This window comes from Vanacampus margaritifer, chromosome 12, assembly GCF_051991255.1.
Source record: "Vanacampus margaritifer isolate UIUO_Vmar chromosome 12, RoL_Vmar_1.0, whole genome shotgun sequence".
Taxonomy (NCBI): Eukaryota; Metazoa; Chordata; class Actinopteri; order Syngnathiformes; family Syngnathidae; genus Vanacampus; species Vanacampus margaritifer.
In genome coordinates, this window is record NC_135443.1 from 4716486 (window position 1) to 4729030 (window position 12545).

General features: G+C 45.8%; 2 protein-coding genes across 20 annotated transcripts in view; one reads left to right on the top strand and one right to left on the bottom strand.

Annotated features, from left to right (window-relative positions):
* The window catches only part of LOC144061098 (methylated-DNA--protein-cysteine methyltransferase-like), a 237800-nt gene that overhangs the window by 173915 nt on the left and 51340 nt on the right, over positions 1 to 12545 (top strand). The gene's annotated exons all lie outside the window — the stretch shown is intronic.
* The window catches only part of LOC144061097 (transcription factor COE3), a 95477-nt gene that overhangs the window by 31476 nt on the left and 51456 nt on the right, over positions 1 to 12545 (bottom strand). For all 4 annotated transcript variants that reach the window (XM_077581187.1, XM_077581186.1, XM_077581190.1 and 1 more), the window contains exon 7: positions 14 to 95. In XM_077581187.1, the coding sequence (XP_077437313.1) occupies positions 14 to 95 (82 nt within the window). The remainder of the gene's footprint in view (positions 1 to 13; positions 96 to 12545) is intronic.

Consider the following 12545-nt stretch of genomic DNA (forward strand, 5'->3'; position numbering starts at 1 on the left):
GGGTTTCAGTCACCTGGAATCTGCGCATGTCTCGTGGGTTCCCTGCATTCTTCAAACAGTTCTGGTTGCACTTGAGAAAGAACTTAAGGAAGAATCTGGAAGAGAAGACACGACAAGAGAAAATAAGTTGAGTTGTGTAGAGTCTCCGAAAATGCACTTGGCATTTATAAGAGAAGTTACCCCTGAGATCCAGAACAAGAGCAGTATATAAAATTTAGCCTTGATATAAATAATAGTGGCCAGTTTTGACAGATGCTGTCAGAGAGGTGATTGTTTGTAGTGGTGTAGAACTGCAAAATAATACATCCAAAATTCACTGTTGATGCAGTTATATCAATAATAAACCCAATGTCAGTCAAATTGTAGAATTATTGATACAGCTCTTGTATTGCATCTCATTAGACGAGATAACATTGCGTCCGGCGAACGCACTTGATCAGTGCAATCAAGCGTCGGTTGGAAGCGCCGTTGCGAGATCGATCCATTATTTATCCCCTCAACATCAACACCATCAGTCTCTTTGTCATCGCCTTCACCTGAGTTCACGGGTCTTTCCCAACACCCATCTGCCACTAACACGCGGAAAGTCACTTGATATTCCGCCCACCTCTTTAATCCCAGGACACCCCTGTGCAATTAAAGTTCTCCTGTTCAATAGGGAAGCAAATGAGGCCCACCTGTGACCAGGTCTTGTTTGAAGAGCATCAGGGATAAAGGACCTAACAAGGTGAGAGCGCGCCACAAAACTTATAGTCCTGTCAGGCAATTAGGCGGACACTCCTGGGACCGCCGTATGCCACACACACAGACGCACGCTTAACGCATGCACACACAACCCATGCACTTGTGGGTGGGTGAGGCAATTATGCCACAAATTACAACCTGGCTAATCGTCTCTGAACAAATGTCACGTCTGAGTGAGATCTGGGCCGGGCCGGTTTGTTAGCCCGCCTTGCAACGCGCTTTCTCACGGCTCTGGCAGAATTTATTGATGAAGCCCCCCGCCCCTCCCCCCCCCCCCGCGCCCGGGACTGCGACTGGAGACGTGGCAACAGTTAAAGAGGGGGGGGGAAGATTAACAACAAGCCGATGAGAGAGGCGCTTCCCAGTGACAGCCTATTGTGCGACGTTGCGCAACTGCGCAGAACAAACAATGAGATTGACTTGTTTTTCGCAACGTCCCGCCGCAGAATGGTGACTGATGTCGCTTTGTTGCTGTCAAAAATGCTGTGATATTTACTTTAACCCCCCCCTCCTCACATTGTGTTTGCATCATAGTTACTGCGGTTTCTATTGTGCTCGCGAAGCGGGACCACACAATCGCAGAGACTCATCGGATTACCATAGATTGCGCCGTAGGTTGCCGCTGCCATTTCATTGCGCTAAATACGGTGGCTTGTGTGGCTTGTGAAGACGCTTTCTCAACACTTAAGACTTCCCGTTTTGCCCGGTGGGACGGCGGCCAGGCCGTAAATCAGCATCTGGAATGACCCTCCTAACCCCCGGCCACATTAACACATGCGCCGGTCATTTCCAAGCGTTCTTCGATAGACTCCTATACCTCGTACTTGGCCCCGCAGGGCCCAGGAGGGAGAGGTGAGGTGAGAAAATATTTTCCCTCCACATCCAAGGAGCTTTGGCTCGGACATCAATAAAAGACGTTTTAACCCGTGCCAGGATGCTGATTGCCTGTTGGTGTGCGCTGAGGCCATAAAAAAGCTGACTTGTCATTAGAGCATTTCACTTGATTGTGTTCACTGTGTTTTCGGGTTGCATCTGTTGGCTGATCATCAAAATGACCATTATGTACTCTAATTCCCTGACCCTGTTTTTATTTCCCCAAAGAGTCATAATGTAGAGCAGCAGACATCTGTGGAAAGCAGACCTGAAATACGACTTTTATTTGTCTGTCGCCTCTCATACAGATTGGGTAAGGCCAGGCGGTGTGTGTTTGCGAGTGTGTGTTTGTGTGCGCGCCTCCTTCACACACACAATTTATGTCTGAACAAGAGATGGAATACATTTGCCAAACAATGCACTGACTTCATAAAACAAACACATTACTTTCCGAGTTGGACATTTCTTGGATACTTTTTTTTTTTCTTCTTCTTCTTTACACGCTGTTCCCGCTACCAGAGAGCAAAAAGTAACAAAACAATAAACGCGAGGAATTGGGCGCGCGTGCTCATAAAGAAGCTCCTTTATGTTTACTGTTATGAAGGCAATTAAGCTCAATTTTGCCGCTAAAAAGATAAGCTTAATTTTCATCGTCCACGGCGGCGGTCCTATAGCATCCATTAGGTTTGAGTTGGTTAAGATTCTCCATGAGCGCGGCGCAAATTGGTCCTCGGTGGAAAGGGGAGCAATTAAGAGCAGGCCCCTCTCTCTCTCTCTCTCTCTCCTGCTCTTTTACTTCTTAAATATCTACAGAAGTTTGTGCTCTTGTTTTGGCACGCACGGAGACAAAAGGAGCTTGTTTAATTGTTTTTTAATGGGATATCAAGTCGTCGCTGCCATTAGATGTTGGCAATGGAGGGCAAAGGGGGATAGCGAGGAAGAATGAACTGCAATTAGGTTTGATTAAAGCTATCCTTCTCAATAATCAGCTGTTCTGACAGGACAGGGGGGCCCTGGTGGCCGCTGAGATGGAGGAAGGTGTTGAGTGATATTAAGGCCAATGAAGGGGATATTAACATGGCTAATTAAAGCTCTTCCAAAGCCGGCAGAGGAGGCTCTCGGCGGACCTAGGCTGGATGAAATAATCGGCCCAGGCAGCTATCAGTTGGAGGTGAGAGAGAACAGAAGGGGCGGGCGGGCGGGGTGGCGTCCATCTGAGAAAAGCCGGGATCGGGCAAGGCGGGGGGGGGGGGGGGGGGGGGGGGCACGAAGATCGACAAAGAGGAAGACATCGACGAGAGTCAGGAGGAAGACTCCCAGCACCGGAGCTCATTTTGACATCAAGCTTTTGTGTGTGCGCGCCAGTATAACTAAGAGCTGACATCAGCTTTTATGTCGGCCTGCCAGTCACGCCGCTCCACAAATCAACATTAGAACAATCCTGCTCGCGCCCCAGTCTGTGGCAATTAATACGCTTCTGCCGTTGTACCTCCATGCTCGCCCACTGCCGAAGCTACTAATCATGCCATAATGATTTCTCTCCCTCTGGTCAAAGGGGAAATAGATTGTCTCTTTAGTAATGCAGCAGGCTCGGCGCCTTCCACTCCCCGGCTTCACACAGCCGGTAATTGAGGAGAAAAAGGCCGACTTTGGCACTTTGACTGATTTGAGGGCTGTGCTAGACCCTCTTATCTTTACTCTGATCATTTTTAGGCTGACACTCAAAGGAAGACCCATCGCCCTAATTCGAGCTCGCCCTCTCCTATCATCAAACAGAGGGGGGGGGGGGGGGGGGGAGAAAGTGAGTCAAAAAACAAACAGATGAGGTGATGAGGGCCGCCTCTCATTTATATGGCCAACTTAATTGCCGCGTTGATGTCACTCATGCAAAAATGTCCGTCTCTTTGATTGGAATGACGAGCGCAAATTAGGATAGTGTTGCATTATTGAGCGAGTGGCGTAACCGGCCGTCAATTTATTTCATTGAAAAAAAACAAAAAAAAACAAGAGCTTTCCCTGTCACACAATACGCCGACAGATGGCCAAAAGTATCCATACGAGTCAGGTATTGACAAGGCTAAGCTCCCGCCACTAATGACTAGCTTGCAGTGTCCACAGCCGGCAGCCATGACAGTGAGGTCATCCATTGCAGGGTGCTGAGTATCGATCACCGGCCAGCCCCGGCCCATCAGGCCCCAGCTGCCTTCCCAGACTCAATGGGTCCCTGTTACAGGAGCACCCCCCCCCCACCCCCACCCCTGTAGAAGGAACAGCTCCCGACACCGCGCTACAATCTGCTGACACCAGATCTCTGCGCTGAGATAGTTGCGCGCCGGTCAATAGCGTATCGGATTTCCAAAACGCCGGGGTCTTAATGTCAAGCCTCCCGCCTACCCTACCTACTGCTCCGGTTATTAGGCACTCTACTGAACTGCATTCAGATCCCTGTTGTGACAAGGCAAAAGAAGAAATAGAGACACTTAAAGATCTTAATCTCGCCCCTTGAACACTTATGTATGCAACTGGAGGTACCCTGGGAGGCGGGGTCGGGTAAGGCCGCCGTTCCTATCCGGGGTCTTCCGCCCGGCCGGTGTCTTGAAGGCTGTTTTTTTTTCCTCGCCTTGGCCCAAGTCAACCGCAGCAGCACATTAACAATATTTGCTCTACCCCCGTGTACAAGCGCCCTGGGAGCCACCCCAGCAGATCCTATCGCTTCTTTATCAGCCAACAAGTGCCCCACTATCCAACCTTATTGGGTTTGGGAGATTAACCCCTTCCGCTGGCGGCCCCGCCGCCATCTCTTCCGGGACGGTTGCGACAGATGTCACCGCGATTATTATTGTTCGACATCAAATATCTCAAGTGCGTATCTGCTGCAATTTATTGGATCTTTTCGAGTACTTTTTTTTTCTTTTCCTCTCTCCGAGCTGCTGCTGCTGCTGCTGTTGTCAGTTCATTTTGTTGTTTCATATTTTTTTCAGTGCTGCGTGTATGGCAGGGGGGGGTGTCACAAATAATTGATGCGCTTCCTGCGCGCCCTGTAGATGTAGCTGTGTCCCTCCATTCATCCCTCTTTACCCTCTCCTCCACCCATCCCCCTTTCCCTCTCTAATGGGCAGAGTGGCATTGACATTATTTCACTTGAGGATCCCTCATTCTGTCAATCCCTCTTCATTTACTCCATGGCTGCAGGACTCATTATGGAAGCTCCTTCTCTCTCTCTGCTACTTTCAGTCATCCTTCTCACCTCCTGTTCTCTCTCTCTCTCTCTCTCTTTTTCTGGACACTGTTAGTCTCTTAAGAGAATCGCTTGTCTTCACAAATGGCTCGGTGTCAGGGCCCCGCTCCTTGCTAGCTCCCTCGCAGGCTTTGAGCGGCAGGTTTAGTGTCACAGATTAAACAAAAGACGCGTAGCTCCCCGCTAAGTATCCATCACGAGCCTAAGACCGGACGCGGAGGCTGCGCGGCCGGCGCTCGCGCGCCGCCTCTGTAGCTCCGGCGCGCCGAGCGCCGCTGCAATGTTTAGCCCCGAGCTCTTCGCCATCCCCTCGCATGGAGATGCTGCTGCGGCTGTGTGTACTGTTGCACGCTGCTCTTTGTTTTACTCTGCGCCGCGTACTTTGAACACAATGTAATGGGACACAAGAACATCAATAATTCTGCACTATTTAGTCTTGCGTAGTAGCAGGAAAAAAATTCCTCTCGCGCACGAGCACGCCGCTTGCGAGCATTGGTACGACACCCCAAAATATGTTTAGTATTCACACATAAACAGCACATGATGATGATGCCAATTAAAATGATCAGCTGTCAGTCAGTGGAGTGCGGACCTCTGCCAAGGCTGAGCAAGCCTCATTTGGATCGGCACCAAATTGAATACCCGCCTTCTGAATAGATGCCTGGATTTTGTCATTAACATCCATGCATTATTCACAAACACCTATATCTGGATCAGCACCAAAACGCAGCGGGTTCTTCCTCAGCCAATCCCTAACCCATCTACACTTCTTGCTGTACAATCCTGAAGATAAAATTTTTTTTAAAAACGTAGCCTTTAGCTGATGTACTTATTAGATGTAAAGTATCTACTATATTGTTTTTTTAAATGACCAATGAAAACATGTTTGAAGGAATTCCTTTCCTAAGACAACATAACCCAAATGTGTTCATGCCCGAATGCGCTGAACTGCGCTAATGCAGTTGCAAAGTCATAATTACAGTAAATATTTGTAAGAAAAACATTTTGAAACCATGAATAAAAAAAAAAAACAGTCAAATTAATTAATGTGACTCATTATTACTAATGAATCAATTATTCAAATTAGGCTACTGGTCTAAATATCACTGAATGCTTTTGGTCCTGAATAGACGAAGGAAATGCTAAGGTCCGCAGAATCGGGTCACTTAGTGGAGCCCAGGTTTCAAAGCAAACATGATGAAGTGGCATTTAGCTGTTATGCTGCACACAAGTGGAATAAGTTGCTCGCAAATGGTTTGTTCCCAGTCCTTTGATTGTGGTATTTTAAGCATTTTTTTAAATATATTTCTCCGGTCTTTTAGCCACTTGAGAAAGCTACTTTTTTTTTATCACCTTTGCTTTTAAATATCTTAAAATCTTTGGATTTACATTTTGTCAATGTACCTTCTTTCAGGAATTTGAATAAGCTACCTTTGTTCTTTTTGAAAACGTCTTCAGTTGTTCTATTTAATGCTTTTAGATGTTGTGCGAAAGTTGCCTTGCTTATTATGCTCATCCCAAATAAAAACGACCGTATCATTTCTGGACCGTTGGCAGCAAAATACTGCGATACCGAGGTTCGAGTTCCTCAGCGACGTACGCGGCTACGTGTCTAGCTGCAAAGCAAAGAGGCATCTCCTGCTTATTTTTTTGGCTCCGGAGCAGAAAATATGGTGCTTTTGATTAGTGGTCAGCTCTGGAACCTCGGGGCCCTGAGGAAATACCAGTCAGCACCTCCGACGGAAGATAAGCACGTGTTAGAGTGAGCTGCCCGGGTGAATAGTTGTATTTAGGGTGTCGGACGTGGGGGGTTTCTGGAAGGCTCTACAATGAGAGCCTTACAAGGTGGGTCTCCTGTGGTCGCTGGGAGTGATCAGTCCCCGGGCATGAGCAGAGGAACGCAGCTGTACAGTCAGCCCCAGCAGGGGGGCTGTGGACATTTACTCAGCAGCTATTTTGGACGCCGCTCATATTTGCATGTGCTTGTATGCGCTCCGGTCCCGTGAGTCAGTGCTTTTTTTTTTTTTTTTTTTTTTTTTCTTCCTTTTGCTGCTGCTGCTGTCCGTCCATGCATGCCCAAACGTGTATGAGTGTATTTCGACATCATATTATTACTAATGTATAATACATACATCCAAAGTGGCTGTCAGGACTGGTCAGCCATCATAAAACATGAGGCAGCCACTCTTGACATTGCCGCCATATTAACAAGAGTGGGGGGGGGGTGTTTGGACTGTCATGTAGGCATAGAGACAGAAAGGCAGTGAGCGGCTGGGCGCTTAAAGCTAACAGGTAACCTTTCTGTGCACCTAGGACAAAGGCAGGAGGGGGGGTAGGGTGTGTGGGGGGGGGGAGAAAATGTCAAATTAAGAGAGGCCAGGCAGAGAGACGTGGCTGCCATATTTGTGTGAAAGCCCAGTGCTGTTGGCAGCAGAGATGGCTGCTTTCTGATTCATCTGGGGCCGTATGGCAAAGCTTTGTCAGTCTGTGCGAGGTATAAATAATTCAGGGTGAGAGATGGCAATTACAGGGCCCTGCACAACCAAAATGAATATTTTATAAGGACTAAAACTGCCCTGGAATGAATCACACACATGGAGTCACACACATACACACCAGCACGTCACCCATTTGTGTGCACACAACATAGAAGTGAATGTGCACACATATAGGCACAAACCCCCCCCCCCCACCCAACCCCGCCTTGCCCCTCTAACATAGATGTTGTATTGTTGACATTACAACTATTATATGATCTAAACCCTACGTTAGGACTTAATGATATTTAATATGCTTGCACGGTGGGATAAATTTGTATTTCTGCTTCCACCATCACAAATATGTTTGCAATTTCTGCCAGCGATTTTGTTGTTGTTGTTGTTTGTCCTTTAGCCCTTTGCTAAATGAATTAGCAACAAATGAAAGCGCAAAGTCCTGTCAATGAATCAGCAAAGATCAGCATAAAGAAAGTCTCCCGAGACGCCTCGGATTTACTTTTGACCCTGTAAATATGCTCTTTGTGTGTGCATGCGTGTGGGTGGGGTGTTGTGTTTTGTTGTGTTGTGAGTGTGGGGGGGGGCAGCTAAATGCTAATGGGAAAAGATTAAACCCGCTAGCCGCCTGGAGCATTTACCTCCAAAGGGTTTTGTCTGTCAGGTTTCCTGCAAAAAAACTCTGTCTTTATAATGCCGGGACAAAAAATAACATTGTCCCCCGCTCCGGAGGAGCCCTGCGACTTGCTTGAATGGCCATTGTGTGCGCCTCGTAATGATACCTTAGCTTTTGTGCGCGGGAGGCCAGGTAGGGCTGTGTGACATCAGCGTCACACAAGTGCCTCTCTGTACCCATGTTTGGGGGGGGGGGAGGATTTTGTCGACGGTGGGAAAAAAAGGGGGGACAGATAATAAACAGGAGTTGGTTTTGTGGTGTCAAAAGTATCTCGTTCAGGAGTCATTGGATGAATTTTGTGCAGGGGGTCCACAGAAGTCTTCAATTTGATTTGATTCTTTTGGCACGTATAATATTTAAAGTGTACATTATAAGGTCTTAAATATATTTCAAACGTAAAAACATTATTTCGATATTTTAAGAATTTAGCTTATTAGCCAACTCTGCATTCACGATTGAAAAAAGTTACGTGCATTTATTTATTTATTTTATTTATTTTTAATGATTAAAACTAGGGATGGGCGAGTGGGCCGATACTCAGCCTGATTTCAAGGTCTTGGTACTCGCGAGGGCGGCCAATACTTGGGGTCGTTTTACAATCAGGAACTACAAATGAGAAATTAATAAAATAGAAAAAATAAGGCAACATACTATATTGGGATATATAGGTCTGTGGTTTTTTTTTTCTTCTTCTTTTTTTTTTTACTAGTGGTTCAGTACTTGGTATCGGTGACGACTCGAGTTGAGTACTCGTGGTATTGAACATCCCTAGTAGTTCTGAAATCAGAAGTCAGTAAAAACGTTTTGTTCAATATATCGATATTTTTATAAGTGAAGACAATTTGCAATTTATGCATTTTAGCAAGAAACATGAAGTCAATGCACATAATTTGCTTTCACGGGCCACCTAAATGATGCGACGGGCCAGATCTGGCCCTTGAGCTGCGTGTTTGACACCTGTGATTTACATTTTCTAAGACTTTTAACTCAAATCTCTTCTTTCTTTTTTTCCCCAACACTGTGATTGTGTATTGCCATCGCCTTGTGGTCATATTTAGTGAACGTGTCTAAATCTTCAATTTTGATTTCTTAACATAGAGAGATCAATTGATTTATTCATGACTTTATTCATTCTATGAAGGAAAGTGATTATTAAAGGTTCAGAAACAAGTGATAAGCCATTAAATAAATCTGTATATGGTATCTAGTTTCCTGAATTTCTCCATCAGTAAAAGATGAGTCTTACTGAGGATGTAGCAGTTGTTCCGCATTCCTGTTAGCATAGCATTTGTCAATGGGCATCACATGTTCTGGAGGGCTGACGTAATCGCAGGATTTTTTTTTTTTCCTCTCCTCTCTTTTCCGAGCGGGAATGCATTTGTCAGTCCAAAGGGAAGATGGCAAAGCCTCAGAGGGAGGAGACACCCCAAGCATGAAGGCGCCGACCGCATGTGTTGCCCAAAAGTGACAGGCAGGCAAATGCTAAGAGAAGGCTGCTTCCGTGGCCAAGTGCGCTGTTAGCGATACCGCTAGCTGCTGTGTGAAGACGGCTGACAAAAAAGCCGTAGCGTGGCGTGTCTCGCCCCGTTTGTGACTTTTCAAAGAGTGTGATTTGCAAATCACATGAGTCTGTGGGCATAGACCGGGCATGTAAGTGCGGTGAATAAAAGCCCCCCCCCCCCCTGCTCCGCCGAGGGAAAGCCTCGCTTGTCAGCCCGCTTCTTTGTCAGGAAACTGACACATAAATAGACAGTGTTTTGCCACTCACTCCTCCCCGCCTGGTGTACGCACACAAGGCACGCGTCTGCCTCTGCCACATCCAGGTTGGGTGGCTTTAGGGGAGGAAATTGTTGAAAGGACACCCTGCCGCTTCTTGGGGCGATGACTGCAAATATCGCGGGCCACTTCAGAGCGCCTCCGACAACAAACAATGGGGGTTGATGTGTAACCAGATACAAAAAAAAATAATAAACGTCGATCGGGTAGCCGGGTCGAAAGCGTCACTACAGGGCCTATTTTTCATGCAAATTACTACTAATGAGCTTCCTGAAATCTGACTAATTATATCAAAGTGATTTCTTTAATTAGTTTGTAATAACTCCGCACACACGCAAGCTAGGCAGTAAACAGATTAAGCTATATGCAGCTAGCAATTTGTCACACTTTCTACGAGGTGCAGTGCAGCTGGCGCTAATGTAGCCTCTCCAAAAAGGCCCAATAAGTACATTGCTTTAAGAGATATAAATATGTGTCTGGAGAATTTTATGGAGCGTTTCCACAATGGGAACATTTGCGACTGGAGTGGCTCTCAGTAGACTGAGGACCTCCTCCAAGGCAAAAAAAAATTCTAAGGCTGATGATGAAAAGGAAGTCGGGCTTGGAATCGACATCGGCATTTTATGTGCTTTTTTTTTTTTCTTCACCGGCAACTTTTGTAACGCAAATGAAGTAAAGTTTTGAATTTGGAACATGTTGAAAATGTTCCTTGCAACAATAAAGACCTTTAAGGCTGTTTAGAGAACCATTAAAGCAGTGAAACGTTAATATTTTGTCCAGGATGAATTTGATAACGGCATTATTTTTTGTATACAATACCTTTAAAAACTATTTTTTCCACTCGCTGTCGACTGAAGATGACATCACCTGTGCTAAGGAAGTAGGTGACGACCAATCAGGGCTCACCTGTTGTCTGGGTTTGGTCAGTAAACTGAGCTAAGGTGAGGTCATCTTCAGTTAACAGCAAGTGGAAAAATTAGCTTTTAAAAGTATTAATTGTATGTGGAAAATAATGAAGTTATCGTATTATAGACAAAATATCAACTTTTAGTGCTGGAAATGGCTCAGTGAGTCAAGTATCCCCTTTAAGACTATTTCGGAAATCGTTACGCTACGACCTTGAACGAGCTGACATGGAATCAAAATTCGCAAGCGTCACAAACGTTCATCCCTCGGTGGGATACGGGTTTAACGAGCTCATTGCCTGCCGTTTGTAAAAACAAGGCCCAATCTGTGCTCTTTTAAAGGGGGCACAGTATGGACCTGGAAAAAAAAAATAACTTTCCATATAGCAATACAGTAATGATTGTGAAGACTTGGAATATGGAACAAATTCAGTTTTTTTAGGGGGGGCACTTATGAGGTATAAATATTTTTTTTTATAATGTAAATATATATTGTCACTGAATAAAAAGCATGGATTTAGTTATTTTTCTCCAAAACAGTACAAATCTGTTTGGTTTGGGATTTCAGAAAGTCACAAATGTTTTTTCATTCGACATCTTGAAAGTCTATACTCTATACGCAATGTATGAAAATCCTCCCTTCAAACAATCAAATGTGCCTCATGACCGCGTTTATGAATTTTTTTTTGCCTGGCCTAAACCGAGAAGCCAAAGTACAAACCCGCCTCATATATGACATCACAGTGCGCCTGAAACCAAACGCAATTTTGACGAGTAACAGATAACAACGAGGCGTTTATCGTCCACTTTGCACCTCTCGCTAATCCCGCAACATTCTCCCAGATCCTTAAAAGTCAAAACATCTAACACGCCGGCGGTCACAGGAGAACGCCGCCGATTACGATCTTTCTGATACCCTCAATCTACGCGCCGATGGATTAAACATTCAATTTGTTAGCCGCCCGGACCACCGCCCAGGTCGGGCCACTTACCATACAAATGGAAAACACGCTAGTAATCTATTAGCCTGCCCGGCCTGACACTGTATTATGTTGTATTTGTATTATATTTACTTCAGGGAAATTAGGATTCAAGTCATATTTATCTTAGTGTGGAAATGTGTGTCTAAATGGAAATCACCTATAGCGTGAGGCAGGATGCAGAGCCATACTAATGTGATCCGTACAACACAAGACCTTGCCTGTGGAGCTGGAGGAGGCTTGCCCCCCCCCCCCCCCCCGACTCACCACCCCCATGCCCCCTTCGCACGCACTCACGCACACTCGTTGTCATATACAGTAGTAAACAGCTTCCCAGTAAGCTGTTTGCACTTGACTGCCCGCTCTAGGAAATAAAAACAAAGAGCAAATTGGGGGTTTCGCGTCTGAGTGAATAAATAAGGTTGTTTTACTCACAGAATGCATTACCTTTTTTTTTTTTTAAAGCGTGCGCCCGCTAATGCGCCCAAGCCTTTTCATTTGACAAACAAAAGCCCAAATTAGGAATTAAAAACACTCGTATTGAGATAACGGCATTAGCCCGGCGACGTCAACGAGGGGGGGGGGGGGGATGGGGTGATGTCGGGGTGGAGGGGAGAAAAAAAAAAGTTGGACGGCATCCACGTCGTTCCCATGCTTCCATTGTTACGTTAAATTGCAATATTAATCCGGGCTCAAGGCGAGCTACTGTAGCTTTGTTTGCGGCGCACTTGAATTATGCCATTGAAGTAATTGATAGTGATTCAGCCATTGAAGGTACTAATCCCACGATTGGGTTGGTCTCGCGCCGTGCCATTTACCTCCAGATGTTTCCAGTTTGGTGGTAATCAATAAAGAGGGAAT